Raw genomic sequence first — 25,232 nt, forward strand, 5'->3', positions numbered from 1 at the left:
TCTTGACTGAAAATGCCAACTCCATCACAAGCTGTGTAACCTTGAGCAAGTTAACCCCTTCCTGCCTCAGTTTTCTTATCTATAAAATGGAGTCGTTGGGGAGATTAAATGAGTTAGTAAAAGAAGCACACAAAAGAGCATGTGGCCAAAAAAAAGCACTCAAAATGCTATTATTGCATACTACATATTTTGTAACATATGGAACAATAACCAAAAATCACGATTTATAAAACTGTGAACATAAAGTCTTTACAAACATTATTATACTCAAGAACATCTGTCCTTTCAAAAGGGTTGCCCCACTTTACAATACCACCACTACGTTAAAGAGTATCAGCTTCATCATCCCCACACAGGCAGTGGATATAAACATCTTTAAAATACTTAATAATTTAGTAGAACTTTATGATTTGCATTTGTATGATGACCAGAGCAAGTTTAGTTTTCAATGTGTTTTATTTACTAGTTATTGCTCCTCTTCTGTGAACAATCTGTTCACATATGCACTCATCTACTAAAGAGTTTTAAGGTCTCTCCTTGATGCATAGGTCATCTTTATAAAAAAGATATCTCAAGATGATATTTACTATAAATATTTACCTCTTTTTACTGCCTTACTGTGGATATAAAAAGAAACATTTTTTCACTAATCTAGTTTCGGAAGCTGTATTCTTTTTTATTTCAGAATCTTTGTTCTATGTGGTGGCATAATTTATTTAAAGCACAAATAAACTAAAATGTTATGAAATGTGAGGTTTTAGAAACAAGATATTTCAAGCTCACCTCAGACCTCAATATCACAGATATTATAAGATGGGGAAAATTACTGTTGAATATTTTCTATATTTGAAACCAAGTAAAAATTTACTTTCAAAATGGCTTAGCCAAGTTACTTTAGACATTTGCTACTTAGGCTTATTTAATTTTCAGATGTCTAAAACATCTAATAATGTGAAAAAAATTTTTCAAAGAATAAAAGTCAAGTCCTTACTAAGTGTACAGCATGATCTATTTCTTCAGTAGTTACACCTGGTTTAATCATCCCAGCGGCAATGTCGAGCACTTCTCTAGCAAGCTGTAAAAGAGAAACACTTAATACATCCAAGATGAAACAGAAATCTGTACCCTTTGTACTACGTAGGTTTTGTGAAAGATTTGTAAAATGCATCTTGCCTTGAATATTAAATTCTTTATTTTAAAACCATGTGTACTTCTAACATCCAATAAACATGTGTATCTGTGTATAAATACATAAATAAAATTGGGGTGACTAGCAAACAACTTAGTAAGTTTGAATGATTTCCATGTGAAAATGTACATCCTAAGTAATCTAAACAATAATCAACTGGTAGAGGCTGAGTCTTGTCATATTTCTATAAAGGGGAAGGGAAGGGAGGGAAATAAAAGAATCGATGAATGATAGCCTCAAAAATCATAGCACAAAAGTGATAGAAATATAAATTTCTCCAGATTATCAAAGAATATTAGTATCAAATCACTTTTAAGCACTGAATAAAAACTTTAAAAACCATTTCTAAATGAAAACTACTAATTCTTCAATTTTTTCCTTAGAAAAATGTGAACATGTGATTTCACTTAATAAGTATCGGCCACTACCACTACATGGCATAGGTATTTCAAAGGGAGCTTTAGCTTAACTTTATATAAGCCTTAAACTCTGCCCTAAATTATAATGACTTGTGAATATAAAATGACAAAATATCATAAAAACCTGGTTCTTTAAAAAAAATATATAAGGGGTAAAGCAGACTGTCAACAAAATATAGATTACCTGCCATATTAATTTTCAAATAGACTATTTAAATAGAAAACAACCATTGCACAGAATTATATACTAAAATAAGTTTAATGAATAGTAAGTATGGCTACTCACAGCCTTACAACATAACATTTCCTCCCTTCAGCACATCACTGACTTCATGTCTAGTAACTGTTTAAACGTGTCCTACACCATGAGGGGGAAAAAAAAAATCTTACCCTACATACAAGTCGCATCCCTTCTATATCTTCAGATGAGAGTAATTTAATTTGAGAAGTACCTTTAAGAGCCTGTTCAGATTCAGACATTCCTGGAAAGGAAAATCAGTAAGTAAAACCCAAACAAATGGACAGATATAATACTAAGCATAATCATTTCCCCGATAATATAATAATCATCAAGTCTATTTCAAAGAACAGTATTTCATAATTTGGGAGGGTCCAGGTCAAATTTTTTGAAAATACATTTTCAACGTGAAAAGAAAATTTGCTACACAAACTGATGGAAGAATTCTAAAGCACGAATTTCCAGATCTATTAGAAATCAGTCAATATGGAGTACACTTATTACATGATAGGCGCTATGCTAATAAGGTCAGTAAATGATTCGATGTGAGTAGTACCACACAATTCACAAAAGCTTTTATGATTATCATCTTATGATGCAACTCTATACCAACAACTGATAAGTCAATTACACTCAAATTTATTTTTTTTAAATAGGAACCTAAGTCAGTGTTTTTCAAACTGCTATTTGTGGCCCATTAATTTCCAAAGTAAATAAAGGGAACAGAAAATATTAACATCATACGGGGTAGGGGGAAGTGCTGCTGTAAAACGTCTGACTGTTAATTTACGCACATAGACACAGACACACAGATCATGTTATAAAAGATGTTTCTCGGAGTCACAGTCAGAAAAGTTTGAAAAATACTGCCCTAAGAATCTTCGCTAATAAAAGCAGCTGAACTCAAATTATTTATATACTTAAAAATATTAGAACCAGTATAATAATCATTTCAAAATCTGACCAAAAAAATAAACTAATATTTTTTATAAACCTGATATAAAAATCCCAACTAAAATATTATCAAACAGGATCCAAAATATATATATTATACCATGACTTAAGTGAGATTCATATTGAAAAGGCAAGGATAGTTCAATATCAACAAATCTATATAATTTGTCACAGTCATAGAAGATTAAAGAATAAAAATAAATAAATGATCATCTAGAAAGATGATTCAAATAACATGGCCAGTTACTACCCCAATATGCTAAAAATAAATCTCAAGCCAAGAACCCACATCATGGAATGCTCACTCTCAGCACCACTATTTAACACTGTTCTGATGGTACTAGCAGATATATTAAACAAGAGAAAGAAATAAGACATATAAAATTAAAAAGAAAAGGACAAAATCCTCATCAATTTCAGATGATTATGTATCCTTAGAATAAGAGACTACCTAGTAAATGACTAGCAATAAGAACTCAGCAAGTTGGCAGATTATTAGCTAAATATATCAAAATCAATAATTCCCATATACAAATAATGAGCTAGAAAATATAAAAGATACTATTTATAAGAGTAACTAAAAAAGATAAAGTATCCACAAATAAACTTTAATAAAAGACTCAATGATGAAATGTTTAAAATACCACAGAAAGACATAAAAGGAGACTTAAATAAAATAGAAAAACATACCCTGTTCTTGGATAGGAAGACTCAATATTGTAAAGGTGTCAATTCTTCCAAAATTAGTCTATAAATTTAATACTATCCCAATAAAAAATGGCAACAGGAATTTTTTGGGAACCAGACAAACTGATTCCAAATTTCACATGGAAAAACAAACATGCAAGAATAGCCAGGTAAATTCTGAAAAAGAGGAAAGGTGGGGACAACAAGGCCTACCAAATATTAAAATATTATATGGCTATAATAATTATTTGGCTATGGCACACGATTAGACAAATGGGTTAAAGAAACAGAATAGATCCAAAAACAGACTCAAAGACATGTGAGAATTAAATACAATGATATAGGCTACCTTTTAAAACAGTAAGAAAAGGACTGATATTTTAAAAAACTAGTGATGTGACAACCGGATACTCTTTGGGAAAAAAATTAAATTGCATCCACATTTAATTCCTAGTACTACAAAAGTTTCAGATGAATCAAAAATTTTATCACACACAAAAAGGGTATATCCATAAAAATAGTGGAAGAAAACATGGGAAAATATTTTTATAATCTCTGAATCAAAAAGTTCTTTCTAGGCCATTAAGCCATTGACGCCTTAGAGAAAAACACTAATAAATTTTATTACAGAAGAATGCTGAAAGTTTGTCACAAATGTGATGCTATAAAGACAAAATGTAAATGCTTAATTGAGAAAAAATGTTTATACCACATACATCAAAAGACTGTTTTCCTTATTATAGAAAGAACACTTATAAATCAGATGGAAAAATACTAGTAACCTAACTGGGGGAGAGAAAAAAGGGCTGAGGATGAACAGATGGTTCAAAAGGAAAGAAAATACAAATAATTTTAACATATAAAAAGATGCCCAACCTTACTCGTAATTTAAAAATACATTAAAATAACAGCAAAATATCATTTTTCATCTTTCAGATTAGCACAAATCATTAAGCCTGATAGCACATTATGCTGAGGAAGATAACAGAAAAAAAGAGATCCTTATATTTTTTAATGAAAGTAACAACTGCCAAATCTCTAAAATTTATTATATCTCTCTAAATAAAAAATGTATGTATTCTTTGATCCAGCTATTTTACTTTAGGCAGTTAACCCAGAGAAATACTATCACATGTGCACAAACATGTAATTCCAAGAATAGTTACTGCAGTCAAACTGGCAGAAGTAAAAACCTGGACATAATCTAAATGTACATTAGTGGGAGCCTAGTTTAATAAATTATGGTACATCCACACAATGAAATACACCTGTCATTGAAAAGAAAGAAGTTTTATAGGGGCTTACATGGAATATTTACAAGATATATTAAGAGAATACAACAGGTGAAAAAGTGTATATAGTTTGTTCCTATTGTGTATAATTGGGGGGGAGGGGCGCGGTGGTATTTATGTGTGTACACACACAAAACATCTCTGGAAACTTCTGCAAACTGTTAACAGTGGTTACCTTTGTGGAGTAGGACTTACTTTTCTGTAACATTTTTCCTATTAGAATTTACCTTGTCAATGTATTTTTTTTAAACTACAGTTTAAAACTACATTCAAGAATATTAAATAGAGTAATGAAATTATACAGCCTCAAGAGCTATCTATCAAACTACCTTTTCCTTCATATATCTGAAACAGTGAAGTTTAACTAAATTTTGAAATTATATTCATAAAAACATAATATGGTTCCCCATTTCTCAGAGACAAAGCGAAGGTAGCTTAGCTCAGCAGATTAAACCACATGAAATACTGATAACCATTTTTGACATGCAAAATCAGTAATTTCACATAAATCCAACTTAACTTATGTGTACAGGCCCTAAGGTCAGAGACTGCTCCAGTAACCTGTATTGCAAATTACCTATCTTCTTTGGTTGTCTCACTATCTATTAACTGGATAGATTTCTAACTGATGAAAAGAATCTTTAATTCTCTCAAATGTTCTAGTGTCTCTTTCAAAAATGTTTACCTTAGAAATCCAGCACTAAAAAATTTCTACAAAAAAAGCACGCCTTTCCTTTGCACTAGTCATCAGGCTCTCAAATTGAAATCTGAAGAGTCAGTATAGCAGAACTTACCTAGAGGGTGATCAGCATAATCTGGCCTTTGGATATAACTTGGCACTGGCCTTGTTGGCATCTAAAAACATCAAAGATGTTAGTTAAAACTGAATAAAATATTAAAGTCACTTTCATTATTAAAATTTACTAACAAAGGAAATAAAAGTAGTGGGGAAAAACTCTAAAAAGTTCATTTCACTTAAATGAAAAGTTTTAAATGACATCTTAAATATCATGATATATCTATCATGAAGATTAAGCTTCACTTTCCTAATGCCACCCTCTTTCTTAGGATATTTTAAAAAAGGAGGAGAGCAGCCAAGGCTATTAAGGATTTAAGAGTGCACAGAGACAACAGGTACCTATGTTATTCCAAACGAACTGGCAAACCAACTACAATAAAATAATGTCTGTAAGAAAATATTCACCAATATGCTCCTGGATCATTATCTCTAAGAGGTAGAATTAAAAAGATTTTCTTATATTTTTGAAATTTTTCCAAATTTTTAAAATTAAAGGTGTATTCTTTTTATAAAAAGAGAAATATCAGTAAAGAGAATTTAAATATTTAAGGATGATAAATAGATTTCAACTTCAGTGGATTCCTATGTTAAGACTCTGAGCCCCATCTGACAAGAACATAGGAAGGGTGGATGCTATACACTTCAAATAATATAAAATAATGTTGAATGACAACTGTAATTGAAAAATAAAAATTAAAAAAAAAAAAAAAAGAACATAGAAAAGGGTGGGAGTGGCAGGAAAGCCACCTCAAAATTAAGGTAAAAATATATTATGTTAAAAAAATTTTAGAAAAGCAATATACAGTACCATTGCGCCAGCCAGAAAATATCAATTCCACCACTTTCTTTTTAAGATTAAAGCTGTTTTAATCCTTTCATCTATAATTTTCTACTTCATCCCTGATTGCCAGTTACTCTCTTACTAACTTCCAAATAATGTACTGAGGAGCCAGAACACAAACTTAATCCTGACTATATGACTCATAACTGGAATACAAATTACAAGTGTCATTTTTAAGAAACTGCAAATTCTGAAAATTGTTTTAAAAGAATGTTAAATTTTTATTACCTTATTTACTCACCAGTGGATAATGTGGTCGGAGTTTCCCAGTATATCGATAACCTGCCCATGGGTCAGTGTTAATATCACCTTCTAGAGTCCAGGAAGACACTTCTCGCTTTGCCTTTTCATCTTCTGTGTGATGGATAGATGAAATACAGGAGAGAGAAAGAAATGCTTCAATGGTCAAGCTACAGAGCAGCAGCATACTTTATCACTTGTTTGAACACTACACCAAACAGCTCAGGCACAAAAATCTAACCAACTCCCACTCCAATCTAAATCACCAAAGCTACTGCTGCTTTCCTGCTATGTTCACAATCCCAAGACGACTCAAAGATGTTGAGTGTCTTGGGGGAGAAAGCCCAAGCTAACCATATTGTAAGTTTTTACACAATATCAACTAGGAACTGCTCACGGTAGAAATCCTTTTCGGAAGTAAATGCTAAATATATTCTCTCTACAATATCAATTTATAGGAAGCCCATTTTGAAATATAAAATCTGAACCTAGGCATAACTTCCTAACTGACAGCAGGTATTAGAAATAAATTCTATGCTTTTACTAAAAAAAAAAAAAAAAAAAAAAAGATTCTAAAGAACCCCAAAGCAAACTTAAAGTAAAAAATAAAAATTTCCCACTTAGATGATGAATGGCTTTCAAGTCAATATTTCAAATTGCTTTAAAAATCTTATGAACATCATTTACCATTCTGCAGGAAGGGGGTAACAGAAGGAGGTAGGAAAAGGCAAAGATAAGGGGAGGGAACAATCAGTAGAAAGTTACTGAAAACTCAGTAGAAAAATTAAGAATCACACACACACACACACACACACACACACACACACACACACACACACACCCCTTATCAGGTCAGTTATTCATATATAATGTTGTATTTATTGAAATGCATCTAAGAATCCTTATCACACAGAACAGACCCTCTATGGTATGTGGTATCAGTGAACTGGCTGCACCTCTTATCTCCAATGTGAAATAAAACTACTAACCTAAGACTTTAAATACAATTTAAAGTCAAATCAACCTATAAAGAATTCAAATCAACCTATATACCTCCCAAAGCACACTCATCTTTTCCTGATCACTGTCATGTTATCACAGGTTTTGAAAGGCTTCGAATAATTTTAGAAGTGTACAAGAAAAATAAAATTCCTCCTTTAAACAATCTATTTAAAATAAAATATGAAATGGGGGAGAAGAGATGGAATCATACCATATTAAGCTACTGAGGAATGGTGAAATGGGTGAAGGGGGTCAAAAGGTACAAAATTCCAGTTATAAGATAAATAAGTTCTAGGGATATAATGTACAGCATGGTGACTAAAAACCAACAACAGCAGAAAGACAATTTAGTCAAATTTCCTCATTTTACAGATGAGGAAACTGAGGCAAGGGGGTTCACATGGACAGAGATAAGGAATACAAAAATATAGTCAATCCATTCACAGTACTCTGGAAGAGAATACAATTATGATATTACATATAAAGTAAAGGAACAGAAAAGAATGATAGAAAAAGAAAAGCTCTACTGTGCTACTGAATTTTAAATATCTTTCTCCCCTCTGGAGTTCAAGAGAGCCACTATGAGTGTTAATGTCAATAAGAAAACTGTTTCTCATCCCAGGACAAAAATAGACTCCATTCATTGCCACTAAGATCAAATATTATAGAAAATAGTTAGAAATGCAGGCCCACCAATGCCGGCTTCCACTATGAATTGCATCAAGTGCTCTTATCTCAAATATGAACCTCAAGAATAATTTTCACTTGAAACATAGAAGAGACTAACAATCAAGATGCAGGCTTTTTGCTTTAATACACTCTGAGGAAGGGAACAAGAAAGAAGGATGTAAATTCTTTAAGAGCTTCCTGCTGATCTGCATTCAGAGCCTTCTACACTCTATTTTCAAAAGAGAACTGAAAGCAGACCTTGAACAAATAATATAACCAAAAAGCTATCCATGTGAGACTGAAATATGGCAAGTTCTAATAATTTACTTAGGGAAATTTACACTTCAAAAGTCAGTTTATTTACATTTTAGGGTCAGTTTGATCTGAGCCCTAAGTGCTAGACATATAATGAACATGTAATAAATCTGAAATGGACTAGGGTTTGGTAACAAAAATGCATACTAATGGTCTTTTTCAAAAGGCTGTGAAAGCATAGGACAGTGTAAATACATATCTTTAAGGTGTCTCTCAAACATCACGATGTAATGCAGCTAGGTAAGATGCAGACAGTGTCAGAGAGTACCTGATACATGCGAGGTCTGGCCCAAAATACACCACATCCAGGCTTTAATCTTTGAAAGGTTCTGTGCAGGCTGCCTCCTCCAGTCAGCTGACATAAAATAACTGTATATGTCTAAGCTCTGCCTAGGACAGGATTTTCTGATCATAATTAGGACTCAATTCTTCTAGATATTATTATTAAATAGCTGTGGAGCACTTACTATGCTCTCTACATATGTTAAACACTTTACATGGATTTGTTCATTTAATCCTCACATCAAACATGATTTCAGCATTTTGGAGGTGAGGCTCAAAATAATCCGTGCTCACAAAGCTTGGTGGAACCAATTTTGAAACATTACATAACAATTTCACTAAGCAATCCTAAAATCAAGCACACTAGTTTGGAGGGTAGAGGAGTGAAATAAAAGTATTGTTTAGAGTTTTGGTGTGGTTTTTTTTAAATGGCTTTTTATAGCATATTTTTGACTACTCAAAATACACCTGTCAAATGCTTCCACCTCTTACTTTAGGAAATGGGAGACAAAGAAATACACTGAATATAACAGTGATACATAAAAAGCATGCAGAATAATAGAGCATTGAGATATGGAATGCTACGACTTTTACAGATCTGACAGACTAAAAGCAAACGCTACTATGTACACTCTGGCAGGACATACAGTATAAGAACTATCCACCCATATATTAGCATTATGTGCCTTTGAGGGCTTTATAATCTGGTCTTTACTATGACACCAAAAAATAAATCCCACCCTCCAGTCATTTATTTAACTCACACTTGAAATTTTCTTAAAGCCTAATTAGTTTCTGCAATCGAGAAAACTCCAGGTCCAGATGGTTTCACTGGTGAATTCTACCAAACATTTAAGGAAGAAATAATACCAATTCTACATAATCTCTTCCAGAAAACAGAAGAAAACATTCTCCATTTTATTTTTTGAGTCTAGGACTACTGTAATGCCAAAACCAGTCAAAGATATTAAAAGCAAATTACAGACCAATATCCCAGAGGCACAAAGATATATATCACCCATCTGTAAAGATGAGTACACATTACACGATAAGAAAAAGTCTGAACATACCATCTTTACAAAATGAATTGCTTGAAACGTTATCGCTCTACTGTTTCTTGAAATAAGGTGCTGTGCTGTCTTTTTTGATTCCCTGTTCCTTCATAACCCAACATTCTTTTTCCCCCTATTCTCTTTCCCAATACTCTTTTCACTCGGAAGAACATTCTTCCCTACACATTCCCTCCTCTAGGAGAGTCATCCATAAGTGTGTAGTTGGTGTAGTCAGGGTCAGTTTATTAGGGTGGGAAAGATACAGGGCTGGCCACCTGAGGGCTGTTTCTACCCAACACAGCCCAAAGGGATACTGAACACTAGACATAAAACCCAAACAGCCTCAGTTCAATGAAGTAATAATTATGTTCTTTTTATTTTAGGGCACACTGGCTGTTTAATTCTCCTGTAGTATAGGTCATAATGAAATAACTCTACCTTTAGAAATCCAGTATTGAAGAAATAAGCACACACTTCGATGAGTTAGCAAATGCTTGGGTAGAGACCCATTCTAAGCTCTTTTACTTACATACTGTTTCACTTAAACCCTTTGTTTATGTTCTAACTTCCTGATTATAGTATGTTAATAACTGACTCAAAGAGCTCTAAAAATACCTCACAGTAGAAATACAGTATTTAATGTATGAGTGAATAAAGCTAAATGAAATTATCTAAACCAAGCTCTATACTTTGATTTGAGGTAACAAATTTTGTCATTTATGCTCTGATAAACGCATTTATTCACAATCATTTTTTCTCACCTCTAACCACATTTCCTCCCACAATAGCCTAGCATTTCCATTAAATGCAGACCCCCTAACCAAGGACCACATGCTGCCTGCCATAGCTTCCTCCAAGAGCAAGGCAAAGCCATGATAACAGAAAGCCCTTGTCAATAGCCAGGTAACTGTGATGGGTTTTCTTAAGCCAAACACAATCATATCATGAATTTACAGATGAATAGCCCAAGCAAGAAAGGCCATTTGAATCAGAGATACTCTCTGTGGCTGACAGAATAGCTAAGAAGCAGCCAATAGTTTTCACTTTGTGGTGTCTGACAAAGTAGCTTCAAAAGAGCAAATTAAACCTTTGACTGAAAATAACAACATTAAAACACCAAAAAACAGAGTAATGTAATTTTGAGAAGAAAAAGCAATCAAAATTCAAAATTTTGTTCAAACAAAAACAAAAGATAGCAGGCTAATTGGAACCAGATAGCTCATATGAATATACAATATTTCTAGCAAAGGAAAGAGGGTGCCAAAAGATTAGACATTCTCAGGTACTGCTCAAGCCAGATCCATCTATCCCAGAAAACATTTCATGTTTCCATGTTACATATGTCACACAGCAACAAAGATATCTCTCAGCCACATTTTATTTTCATGATTACATACGACAAATAAAAAATATGTCCAAATTCCAGCTCTTGAGATTACACTGTCAGAATATTCAAATACAGATTTTCAGAACGTTCAAACATACACTTTCAGAATTGAAAGAATATTGTTCTTCTGTACAAAAGCTGCTTAAGACAAATGGTACAGAGATGTGTGGTTTCACTTACTTGCTTTCTTATGTAGTAATTTGTGAGTAGCCCAACTTCCTTTAAAACATTCCTAAAAGAACAAACATGAAAATCTGTGTCAGGCCTTCCATAATTAGAAACATTTTAAGGAATGTTGTATATAAGAAAGTTATTGGAAATTTCATTTGCAAAAATCAAATCTGTGATTTCACTACATAAATATTTAGAAAAGCTTAAGAAAATGAGACCTGCTTAAAAATTCATTTCAAAAAGCAGCCTAAACTTTATATTACTTCAAATAAGAAACATTAGCCTACATTGTAAATAGTAGTCATAGTTCAATTTTATGTCACCAAATTACTTTGAAATACTTCAAAAGAACCACAAGCCAATTAATCAATCATGCATTAGGAAAAAAGACAAGGAAAATTTTGCAGATTCTTTGATTATTTATAGTAATTTCATTCCCAGTCAGTCACACCCACTTTGTTTACTATGTGCTCACAGCCCTACTAAACTATGAGCTCCATGAGAGAAGGGACCATGTCAAGTTTATCGACATGTCCCCAGAGCCAAGCAGAAGGCCTGGCACACAGTAGTTTCAGTGAGGACTTGCTGACTGATCAAATGGATGAATGACTAGAAAGACTAACTTTTCACTTAGGAAAATATGTTCACATAACATATTTCAGATACAGTAAAAACTACTGAACTGGGAAAAATGAGTTTGAATAATAAATTGAATTAAAGTAATGAACTTAATACATTAGAAAAATGATTCAACCAGGTATAGTTCTTATTTATGCTTTAAATTTTAGAGTCCCTCCTTCAAAGAATTTAAAATTACACAAACACACAGTAGTCTACCCCTTATCATAGTTTCAGTTTACGTGGTTACAGTTATCTGAGGTCAACTGTAGCCCAGAAATATTACATGAAAAATTCCAGAAATAAATAATTTATAAATTTAAAATTGTGCTCCATTCTCAGTAGTGTGATGAAATCTCGTGCAGTCCTGCCCAGGACATGAATCATCCCTTTGTCCAGTAATATCCACACCGTACATATTGCCCACCTGTTAATGACTTAGTAGGAATCTCAGTTGTCAAACCATGGCATTATCAGAGAGCATGTTCAAGTAACCCTTACCTTACTTAATATGGCTCCAAAGCAAAAGATTGATGCTGGCAATTAGGATATGTCAAAGAGAAGCCATCAACTTTATCATAGGTATGTACAGGAAAAAAAAAAAACAAAAAAACAACAGTATATACAGGCATTCACTGGGGGTCTTGAAATGTGGGATAAGGGGAGACTACTATAAATCATTACAAATACTACAAAAATTCACAAATTCCTATACATGTTTTGATATGAATCGCTCAAGCAGGAAAGAGTTATGTTTTTTTGCAAACATAAAAGAGTAAGTCATGGTTAAGAGAAAAATCTAAGGAAAAAATACAAAATAAAACATCCCTAGGACTGTGTAGTAATTGAACCACACATTACACCAGTAACACTAAGGCTATTCTCACTAAAGGTTTACCAAGGACCTCTGAGAAGTCAGTTTCTCCCTCCAGGGTCAAGATCTTAACTATTTCTCCTTCACTCTTCTTGTATCCTCACAGCCTACAACAGTTAAATCAAGAACCCAGGTCACACTTATTTCCTCCTACTACAACCTACAACAACGGACTTCAAATGTATAAGAAGGTATCTACAACATTAATGGGTTTTTTGTTTTTTTTTTTTTTTTCATTTCTAAAAGCTAAAACTGAGCTCAGTCTTTTGGAAAGGATAGGAGGTGTAGTGGGTAGATTAAGAGCATTCCAAAGATGTCCATGTCCTAATCCTCAAAACCTGTGAATATGCTAAACTGCAACTAAGATAAAGGGGAATTAAAGTTGCCAATCAGCTGACCTTGAGATGGGAAAGTTATCCAGTTTTATCCAAACAGGCCCAATGTAATCACAAGTGTCCTTAAAAGGTAGAAGGGGGAGGCAGAAGGAGTCAGAAAATGATATAATGATGGAAGCAGGGTCAGAGAGACATTACATTACTGGGTTTGAAGATGGAGAAAGGACACCAAGAGCCCAGAAATACAGGCTACCTCTAGAACCTGGGAAGATAATTAACAGATTCTTCTCAGAGCCTCCAGAAAGGAATGCTGACCTGCCAACACCTGACTTTAGCCCTGAGACCTGTTTCAGACTTCTGGCCTACAGAACTGTAAGATAATAAATCTGTGTTACTTTAAGCCACCAATTTTGTGGTAATTTGTTATGGCAGCTATAGAAAAACTAATACAGGAAGGAAAATAGTTATCCTTATCTGTTGTCAAAATGCAAAAACCACTCACAACTGGCAAAAAGATCAGTTCCTCCCCACCTCAGAGTTACAGGAAATTGGTAGAAAATCAAATATTTATCTATTGTACCACAAGAGTGGGAAATGATGTTTCATTGAAAAATCCCAAGATCTAAAATGGGAATAAATAATTGCGTCAGTATTACCACACCTACTACAGAATAAGAAAGGAAGTCGACATGGATCTAAAATAGGAAGACAATCATAATAAACTATAAATTACCATTTACTGAATATGTGCACTTTATGCCTATATCTAATTTCATCTTCACAAAACCCTGTAAGGCAGATGGCATTATCCCCATTTTACAAATGACAAGGCCAAAGCACAAACAAGCATGATAATTTGTCTATCACATAACAGAACCAAACCTAGCAGAACTAAGACTCAAACCCAACATTACCCGACTAAAGGTCAGGCTTTCTCACTGCTTTACAGTGTGTGGATGGGTGGGTGTTCGGGTGTGTATACTGAATTAAAAGCGTCAATTCAGTAATGCAGTCGAGCCTCTGAAGGGAGCACAGCTCTGTGCTTCACGCTTGATTTACGCTCAATGTAACTGATTTTGGACTTCTGGCCTCCAGAACTGTGAGAGCATAAATCCATTGTTTTAAGTCACTCACTTTGCAGTGATTTGTTACAGCGGCCACAGGAAACTAACACGGTAACTGACAAGACATCAGGGCACACAAGAATGAATCCAATTTCTACACTAAAATAAGGTGATGGACTAAGTACAGTCTTTTTGAAGCTTTTTCCACTTACATGTACTTATTTATGGAGTCAACTCTCAATTACTCCTGGTAATTTTTAAATGGGGTGAGCAAAGGCACATGACTTATTTTAAGAACCCTAACTTCAGTCGGCAATTTCAATTTCTTCTCTTCCTCCCCATCGGAGCTATTCCTCATCACAGATATGACTGCAAAAGTGATGAGGCAGATTGGAGTTTCATTTCTTTTTCCTTCATCCAGTCTAGTCTTACGGCAATGATGTTTATGGCAATAAGACTATCAGAAAAAGATCAGGGATGGGGAAGGAAAGGAGAGAAGGGAAAAGTTTGGGGAAGGTCCTAGAACCCATGTAAGAGTCTTCCAGGCCCAGAGGCAAAACCCCACCACGACTGCATCTTTGGCATACCACTGCTTTTCTTCACTTCAAGGCCTTAACTCTAATGTTTCCTTAACACCAGACAAACCATCTCAATACCAACTACATTTGGTACGGTTGGTTGTCAGTTCATTTTCATTATGCCATCTTAGAGTAAATCAATTAACTGCCTGCCCAGTAAGAATTATGTATGGCTAAAGTGGTTTACACTTCTCCTAGGTACTGTTACAGCCAATACTGCAGCACCACTATGAATCACTATGAACAATCTTCCCTGAAAATATTAAGGACAGATTCCTGGCACGTAAGCCCCCTTATCCGAAATCCTAAACCACTCCAAATGTTAGGTAAGCACCAGCAGTCTGTACCACCTTCAGCCTGGCTATCCCTTTTCCTGCCATCACTGAAATTAGAATATAAAGAAGATGACCATGCAAAATGAGAAAAAAATATGTCAAGCAACAAAGAAACAACTTTGAACAGAGCAGGATTAACAAAGATGCTTTTAGATACTCTTCAGCTCTACCAGTCTATAATTCCATTTTATAAGTAATTACGAAATTACAAGTTCTTAGAAATTTTAACATATGACAGTAGAAATGAATATCTCCAAATGAAGTTACGAAAATCTCCCCCAAAATTTGAGCAAAATCACAAAAAGTTGAAAATTAAAAGATATTTTTGAAACAGAGGGTTAAACCAACAAGTCTAACATCTGAACAAAACCTTCAGAAAGAAAATGGAAGAGTTCAAATAACTTAGTTTTCCATAACTGAAGGGCAATTGCCAGAGCAAAAAGGCCCCCTAAAGATGAAAATCAACTTGCCCAAAGCATACGGTTTGAAATTTCATAATACCAGGAACAAGAGAAGATCCAATAAGTTTATGGAGAAAAGGGGGGAGGGAGGACATAATATGCAAAAGATTATGAATCCCAGTGGCATCAGACTTCAACAGCACTGGAAGCTAAAAGAAAACAGAGCCATAACATAAAAATTCTGAGAAACCATTTCCAAGATAGAATTCTATATCCAGCCAAACTGAAAACCAAGCATCAAGGTATAGCAAGAAATTTTCAGACATGCAGAATCTCAAATATTTACCTCTCATACAATCTTTCTCAGAAAGCTACTAGAGAAGATATTATATAAAACACAAAAATAAATCAAGAAAGAGGAAGATGTGATACAGACAAGACAGAGAGAAGTAAAGGGAACCTCCAGGATGATGCTTGAAGAGAGATACAAGGGTGACTGCTACAAAACAAGCCCAGGCAACAAGAAGTTCTGGTTGGAGAGGATCAAAAAAATCTCAAGAGAGCCATTACCAAGAAAAAACTAATTATATGACAAACGTATTTAAAAGTATTGAGAGGAGTCCTAAACAACTGTGGAAGAGAATGAGGATAAATCGGTTAACTGACCAATGGAAACTATTAAAAGACTAGGAAATAAGTAAGGGAGGAGGGGAGTCTATTTGAAATAATTTGAATAACCAACTAAAAAGTTATAAAAAATTATTTTAATTAACTATGGACATTTTGCTTCTATGATGTTGAGACATTTAAATCACCTTATTGTGAGTTACGACTGGATATAAAAAAAATTTTAAATATACATATATATATATATGTATATATACCTACCGCTAAAGAAACTCCTTTAAAGCTTATAACAAGAATGAATTTGCACTTTAAAAATCAGTAATTTAAAAAGGAAAACACAAGTCTACATCCATGCCACCCTGAATGTGCCCGATCTCATCTGATCTCAAAAGCTAAGCTGAGTCGGGCCTGGTTAGTACTTGGATGGGAGACCACCTCGGAATACCAGGTGCTGTAGGTATCTAGAAAAAAAAAAAGTGGACCAAAAATAACTCACAAATTCTTATAATCTGATATATATAAATTGCTAGTTCAGTGATTCTCCACACCACCACTCAATATAATAAACAAAACCAAAATCTTTTAATTAAAAAATAAAAAAGAAATAAAAAAGAAAACACAGAATTTTAAAACTAAAAGAAACATAATTTTATAGAAGATGAAATCTGCCAAGTAGCTAATCTCCCACTCAACAGCAACTCTATTCTGCTGTTATACATCTTATGTAATAATCAACAGATTTTTTTAGATGTTATTAATACAAACCATCACAGATAACATTTTTTAAAATAAATTTTATGTTCTACAAAATAATAATTTTGAATGCTTGCTCATGGCCATATATAGTACCACATATAGTACTACACATATGTCCAGACAGTCAAATGCAATTTGAGACTATAAAGTAAACATCTTTAATGTTTAATGATACCAGTTAGGCTGAGTACCCATTTCATTGCAAAACTTCCTGTAGTGTGATACTTTAACTTTTTTAGACCACTGAATCCTTCGAGAATCTTGGGAAATCATTACTCTCTGTGGAGGGCAGGGGGAGGCAGAGAACATACATGCACAAACAAACATGTGCATACAATTCTATTCATTCATTCATGCAAATACAGAGTGTATGTTATGACCAAAGCACTGGTGCGGGGCATTCAGCAGTGAACAATGTAGGCCCATTCCAGACAAATATTATATGGCTAATTACACAGTTATCTACATAGTTTAGGTCATAAGGGCTAAAAAATATCTATATGTATACAGTGCTATGAGAAGAGGCTGAAGAGCTAAAGATAGATATAAGTAGAGGTCAGATCAGGTTAAGGATTCTGGTCTATTCTAATAACAACAGAAAGCCATTAAAGGGTTTTAAACCAGAACAACCGGATAAAAACGAGTTCATGGCATCCCTGATCTCCATCCACAAAACCAAGATTAAAACTTTTTCTAAATAATATACAGAATGGTCTTGAAGAACTCCATAAAATGGTTTTTAATACAGGCAGTCCCTGCTTTGCATAGCAGCGTAGAACTATAAAAATGACCATGCAAGCTCCAACCTAAAAAGCAATCTTCATAATCAATATAAACAATTACAGTTAGTCTATGACCTCTGAAATTTTTTGTCAAAATATTAAAAACTCTCTTCCTGTCAGTTCTAAATATACAGGGAACAGAAAAAATAAATAAAACTAGTATCTGTTTAGTATGCTATAATTTAAAACATCAGAAATATTGATAGTTAGAGGCTTTTATTTATTTAAAAATGTTATCAAGACAAGTTTAAACAATTGTATGCCTTCTTCTCATTGTATAACTTATGAAATACAGTCATGCTGGGCCAGCTGTCATACTCCTGCCGAAGTTTGGAACAGCTTCCAAATTTTATCCTTGCACTGTCAATACCTCTGAGAGTTCCTTTAATGTGAAGTCTTTGGTTGGTGTCACTTCCCCTGAGACACTGTCATTCCTGACATCATAACCATTTCCTCATTTATGTCAAAAGTTTGCCTCACAGAGTTCCTCTGGCTGCACATCTAGACTCTCTAGCATGGTGGGCAATGTCAACATTCCCATGGTCAGTTAAGCCTTCTACAACTCCATTTATGTTCGATTTAGAATTCAATTCTAGCATTATCACTTCATTTCTTTGCTGAACTTTCATCTTTGTTGTCCAATTCCTTCTTTCGATTATCCATTTTTGTAAAATGTCACTTAAGTTATCACTGGGAAACAAGAAAGTAACACGGCTACAGGCTCTGCTGCCTGCTGGAGACTTGAGTGACAAATGCACAGTGACCAGTCATTGATGGGCTTCAAAAGAAGTGAAACAGCTGGTCACTGATCAAAATGCACACCTGCGATTTATGCAGTGGTCCAAGGACTTTAGAGCTAGCAGTGAAGTTTATACTTTATGTAATTACTCTCTGTTGTTGGGAAACTGGTTTTGTTTAACTGAACTGTGGTAACAAAATTCATCCATATCAAAACTGCAAAATAAGATCTGCTTTTATATAGTTGGAAACCTGATACAATCCATTTATAAAACTTTTCTAAATAGGTTATGTGAGCAAAATACCTGTTATCACCCAGCATCTATTTTTACCCTCACAAAACCTGACACGCATTTCCAAAAATAACATCTCTATCTCAACTGATTCAGGTAACACAAAAGTTTACATACCAACTTAAATCTAGAAGGGGGCTTTACATACCAATTTAATTTATGAAAGGGAGGAGAAAAGAAACCATTAGAGAACAGAGGTAAAAGAAGCATTTAAAATGCTATGATCGGTATCCTTGCCTAATTTTTTAATACTACTAAAACACAGAAATAAGTGCCTACTTATTTCTAAGGATAATTCACAATTCGTAAAGAGTTTATAAGTAGAGACAACTCAAAACCCACGTGGTGTTCTAAAATATTCAATTTCAAAACTAAATTTAGGACAGTGGCTAAAATCATGGACTTTGAAGTCAAACAAACTTGTATCCTAGCTTGGTCACTTATTAGCTGAAAGACGCTGAGGGGGAAAAATCTTAATATCTCTAAGTTCCACTTTCCTAAATTGTAATGTAGAGAACATAACTGTGTAAAATGTGTGGTCAATAATAAGTGCTCAATTCCAAATATCACCAATTTGTTACTTTTAAAAGCAATTTAAATTTTAAATGTGAAAAGATGATGCAACTAAATATTTGTCTTTAACACGTACGTCAACCTGACCCAAATTCTTGGCTTATGAAAACTTATGATATTAAGCAGCTAGTGACTACTACAGGCATTATATCTTACTAGCATCATAGTTCACAGAAATTGCACGTTGGGAAGAGGATGCAAGAGCCCAGCAGAACCTTAAGTTCAAATGCACTTCCTGGCCAACACACAAACCATCACTGAGAACAAAAGAGGCTCAAGGTGTTTGAGCACAACCTGTGACCAATCTTTGACAGAATACTAAGCTATGCAGACACAATAGCAACCCTTAGGAAGCCAGGCTTTTTCTTTAAAAATATTTTTTTAAATAAAAAATAAAATGAGCATAGACATCAGCAGTCATAGTGCAAATGAGACAAAAATCACAAATTCACAGATTGTGTCTATAAAAATTATAAAATATAAGACCTGAACAGAATGCAGGGAGCAGTTATTTAAGGACTCTCAAAAGTGAACAGTAGCGGGCAGATTAGGGAGAGACCAAAATCTGAAGTACCACTGAACTAACAATGAGTTTACCATCCCAAATCACTGGCGCCTAATCTCTAGGGGGAAGTGATCACCAGGGCAAACACAAGACTGCTCCAGGAGAAACCCTCTAATTCTGGCTCATGGAACAGGAAAGAGTACCCCTAGTACTCAAAGAATACTGACATCCACCTTCTTCTTTCCTGTCCTCTTGCACCCCAGATCCCAAGTGATCCATGAGCTTGTAGAAGCCAAAATTCTTGGAAAGAGGCATTTTCCTCTCTTATCAGTGAAGCTGTGGTTCAGAGAGGGTGGGGCCAAAACCCATTGCTTTTTTTCTGTGTCCTCTTGCCATTTGGCCCCAGACACAGGAACAGTCATGTAAGTGTGCAGCAGAGCAGGTAACTAAACTCCCACTTTCTGGCAGGAGGACCAAAAAAAAAAGGACTTCCAATGAACCAGAAAGTACCAAGGAGGAATTCCAGAGAGTGACCCCATGAAGTTGTCCATAATAAATAATACAGATGCTTCTGAGAACAGAATAGACCATTGTCCAGGTCTCAGACCAAGCAATGCGACAGGTCTGAATAACAAAACAAAGGCTTTAAAAACTGAACTGACATTGGAACCAAAGCCCAAAGAAGGCAGGTTAGAACTTGCAGCCTAAATCTAACCAGATTAGTAGCCTGCTAAAATAAAAATATCAACATTCTGCACAGGATTTAAACAGAACTCGAGATCTCATAATATAATATTCAAAATCTCCAGGATACAATCTAAAAGTAGTTGGCATTTTAAGAACCAAGAAAATTTCAACTCACGAAGAGAGTCAACGGACACCTGCACTGGTATTAGCAATGTTGACATTAACTGACAAAGATTTTAAAGCAGTTATTATTAAAATGCTCCAATAAGCAATCAAGAACATTCTTGAAATCAATGGAATAAAAGAAAATATTTGCAAATAAGATATAAAAACAACCAAATGAAAAGTTTTTAATTGGAAAATACGACAGCTAATATTAAAAACTAACTATATGAACTCAATAGCATAATGGAGATGACAGAGGAAAAGACTCAGTGAAATGAAATGAAAGATCAAAAGAAATTATCCCATTCAAACACTGAAGAGATTTTTAAAAAATGAACACAGCCTTAGGGACCTATGTGACAAGAACAAAGAAATTTCCTAAGAGTAAAGACAAAAAAATAGATAATGATAAAAAAAGATCAATTTACTAAGATGATATAACAGTCTAAACTACCTATATCTAACAGGGCTTCAAAAGGCACTGAAGCAAAAAGTGACAGAAGTGAAGGAAAAAGAGAAAAATCCACAATATAGTTGGAAACAAAAATCAACATCCATTCATAAAAACTCTCAGTAAACTAGAAAATAATTTCCTCAACTTAATAAAGACCATCTACAAAGAGTCTATAGATTATATCATATTTAATGTGAAAAACACAATGCTTTATCCCTAAGATAAGGAACCAGACAAGGGTGTCCACTCTCAACACTCTTGTTTCAATGTCACACCAAAAGTATTACACTGCAAAAAGGCAAGAAAAATAAATATAAAAGGCACACAAACTGGAAAGAAATAAAACTGTCCCCATTCAAAGATGATATAATTAGCAAGGTCACAAATGTAAGGTCAACACACAAAAACCCACTGTATTTCTATATACTGGCAATGTATAATTGAAAAATTACACAAAAAGATGCCATTTACAACCACCCCTCCCAAAATTTAATATAGTATAAATTTAACAAAACATGTATAAAGGCTATATGCTGAAAACTAAGAAACAATGATAAAAGAAATTAAGTAAGATATAAAAAGATATCCTGTGTTCATGGAGTAGAAGACTGAACATAGGAAAGAAGTCAATTCTCCCCAAATTCATTTGTAAGTTTTAAACAATTCCAATCAAAATCATAAAAAGATTTTTTTTAGATACAGAAAAGAATGATCCTAAAATCTGTATGAAAAGACAAATGAACTAGAACAGCTAAAACAGTTTTAAAAAAGAAAATTGGAGAAATCTTATACTTTTTCTTATATTAAGGAAATATTTTTTTCTATTTCCACCCTAGAAATAATGCGACAAGGGACTAATGTTGAATCTTATCAAATACATTTTAGAAAAGCAATTTTTTTTTGTATTTTTAAACATTCATTTGATGTATTACAGTAATAGCTTTTCCTATTATTTAATGATTTTCACCTCCATGAAATAAACTAGCTGACTATGGTGGATTATTATTTTATATACCGCATAAATGCAACTTGGTAATAGTTGTTTTTACAAAGTTATGGTCATTCTGTCTCTCGACGTGTTCTGTATTGCAGGTTATTTTACTTCAGAGTTTTCTTGCTAATCTTTCTTCCCTTCCCTGTCTACCTGCCATTTCACTAACTATTGCTACTGACCATTATTATTGTTGTTGTTACTGTTATTAACTGTTACTATAAACCCTTATTATCTAACCCTCCCAATACATAATAAGGAGGAAACCAAGCCATTACTTCTGCTTCAGTCTTGTCTCTAAAGTAAAAATAGCCCTGTCATGTTCTTAATGAGTAAAGAGGACCAGGTGGTGAATATCTATAGAGGAAGGTTCCCATCGAGCCAAGTTAGAAGGACATCACCTTCCATTATAGGTAACAGCCTGTCATACCTCCATTTAACATTTGCTAGTGGGAACTACCATTTGTTGAGACCCTTTATGAATATCAGACACCTTACATGTGTATTATCTCATTCAGATTTCACATTAATCCTAGAAACTGGATATTAATATTACCATTTTACAGACAAGGAGACTAAAGCAGGGAAAGGTTAAATAAATTGACAGCTCAAACACCTGTCAGGTGGCAGAGCTGGAATTTAAATACAGGACTCTCTGGCTCCAAAGTCCACTCTCTTTCCAAAGAACTGTAAGGCTCACAAGGCAGTGCTCTGAAGATGCAACGGCTTCATAAAAAGAATAAGATACAGGCCTGCACTGCCCCTATCCCCCAACCTTGCACTATGCATCTCTTCCATTTGGCTGTCTCTGAGTTGTATCCTTTATAATAAACTAGTAAATGTAAAGAAAAAACAACCTAGCAGCATACAGGAGAGAGAAGCAGCAGCAGATAAGAGGCAAAGTAAAAAGAGACAGATTTAAGAGAAAAGGCTAAAGTTTTTTAACTTAGATTTTTTAAAATATAAATATAAAAAACATTTCTCGGCATATAGTAAGAATCGGCAAAAGGATAAAGTTAAAGAAGCATAAGACTAGTCTCAAGCAGAATTGTATTTACAACTTAAACATTCTACAACAGATCAAATGTTTTCATTCAGAGAGCTTATATTACTGCATGTTAATTCTCTTACCAGTAGCAATTATCTCTTTATTAGACACTATAGTAACCCATGATATCAAGCAGAGACCAAAAAAACCCAGAATGTTTCTTATTGAATTCTGTTGAACAATATGCTGATTAAGAGATACACCTGGGGATACAAAACTAACTGTTACACTGCAGCTCCCAGAAAGGTCTTACATTAAAGGAATGAACTTGTAAATTGTGCTACTGAAAAAAGTTTTAAGTGCTAAGCAAGTCACTCCGCCAGATTACTATCCTTTATGTTGGTAAAATGCAACCTCTAAATAATAAAAATGAGCAAACATTGCCAGAATGTTATACAGCATGGTTTTTTAAGTCCTCCTGGTGCGTCACAAGTAAGTCCTTTCTTCCCCATTTCCAAATAAGGAAAACGAAACAAAAACTACCTACTTATTCTATAAGACCTACCAGACATAAGGAAGAAGGACTAGGATGACATTTAAGTTCAAGAAAATGTCCTTTTAAGAGGATACAGGCCCATTTTGTAAGCTCTAGAGATACTGCAACTAACAATTATTGTGGTTTCATAAAACTTGATTGTTTCTATTTTAAAATTTTCAACAAATATAAAGTTTAACAGTTGCCAAAACCAATCAATTAATATTAAATGAGCGCTCAATATATAAAGCATTCCTGGAGTGACAGTCTAATGCATTTGGGTACAAACTAAGGTAATTCCATGCAAAACTGCTATTTAATAGCTTTCACCATTACTGATATATGTAATTGTAAATGATTATCAAAGTTCTTTCTAAAAAGGGCATAAAGTATAAAACTGCCACCCATATATGCTTTTAAATTAAAAACAATTGCTTTATATTCCAGAAAGGAAAATACTTTCTTAAAATGTTATTTTTCAAGAAATTTTCCATGAATAGTTTAGTAGGACGCAGGAATCAGGGGATACTGTACAAGAGATGGTCAAGAAAAACCTCCAATGATGTGAGATGATTCCCCTCCCTCTACCAAAAAAAAACTATACAGCAGAGCTAGAGATCAGAAGACTCTGGAAGAGACTCTTTTAAGAACGTGAAACCAAGTGATAGAATACCAAGTATGTTTAAACATACTAAGAAGAGATTTATGGAACCAAAGGAAGAGTTGGGGTAAATTAAAGATAAGTACACAGAAAGCTAAGTAGACTTGCACAAGAAAAAAAATTTAATCACAATGTAGTAACAGATAATACTTACTTTGTACCTACTATGTGCTCATCATTATTCTAATTATGTATGTTAACTTTTAACCCTATGAGGTAGGTATTATTTATATACCAATTAATACGACATTAAGGCAACACGTTTATACTTGTCTGCTCACAGTGTGAGTGGACAAGTTATTCTCTGTGCCACAACTCAGTATCTCCCCAGTGTCCAAAACATACAGCTCACCTCTCTCAGCCTCTTCCCTGGGGTACACTAAGCTTCGGTGAACTAAGCTTGACAGACTGGCATCCAAAGAAACGATCAGATTTCTCCTTTCTTTCACATCAACCCAATTCCCTTCCCAACACTGTTGTCTTCAGTGACCCATCCTTTACAGTGTATATGTCTACACATTCATCAGTATTTGTTGATTGTTCCTACCTTCTTCCTCAGAAGGTAATGTCATTTACAACCTGACAACGCCCGGAACCCAATCATCAAATCTTCCTGAATTTTAATTAAAGACTTTTCTATTCTAATTGCAAAGGCTTGCCATAGGGAGTGTATCAGAGTAGGTTCCAAATATTTTTCTTTTTACCCACAGAAGTCTTGTAAAAAGAAATCTAGAG

At 34.1% G+C, this 25,232-nt stretch overlaps 1 protein-coding gene and 1 pseudogene across 1 annotated transcript in view; one reads left to right on the forward strand and one right to left on the reverse strand.

Moving 5' to 3' along the window:
• The window catches only part of METAP1 (methionyl aminopeptidase 1), a 54,777-nt gene that overhangs the window by 14,422 nt on the left and 15,123 nt on the right, over nucleotides 1-25,232 (reverse strand). The window contains exons 2-6 of the mRNA XM_023528406.1: nucleotides 11,547-11,598; nucleotides 6,661-6,773; nucleotides 5,574-5,634; nucleotides 1,999-2,090; nucleotides 985-1,075 (exon numbers count right to left, since the gene is read on the reverse strand). Of these exons, the coding sequence (XP_023384174.1) occupies nucleotides 985-1,075; nucleotides 1,999-2,090; nucleotides 5,574-5,634; nucleotides 6,661-6,773; nucleotides 11,547-11,598 (409 nt within the window). The remainder of the gene's footprint in view (nucleotides 1-984; nucleotides 1,076-1,998; nucleotides 2,091-5,573; nucleotides 5,635-6,660; nucleotides 6,774-11,546; nucleotides 11,599-25,232) is intronic.
• LOC111737358 lies at nucleotides 16,711-16,829 on the forward strand (annotated as a pseudogene).

The sequence above is a fragment of the Pteropus vampyrus genome, unplaced genomic scaffold (assembly GCF_000151845.1).
Source record: "Pteropus vampyrus isolate Shadow unplaced genomic scaffold, Pvam_2.0 Scaffold25, whole genome shotgun sequence".
In the NCBI taxonomy this organism is placed as follows: Eukaryota; Metazoa; Chordata; class Mammalia; order Chiroptera; family Pteropodidae; genus Pteropus; species Pteropus vampyrus.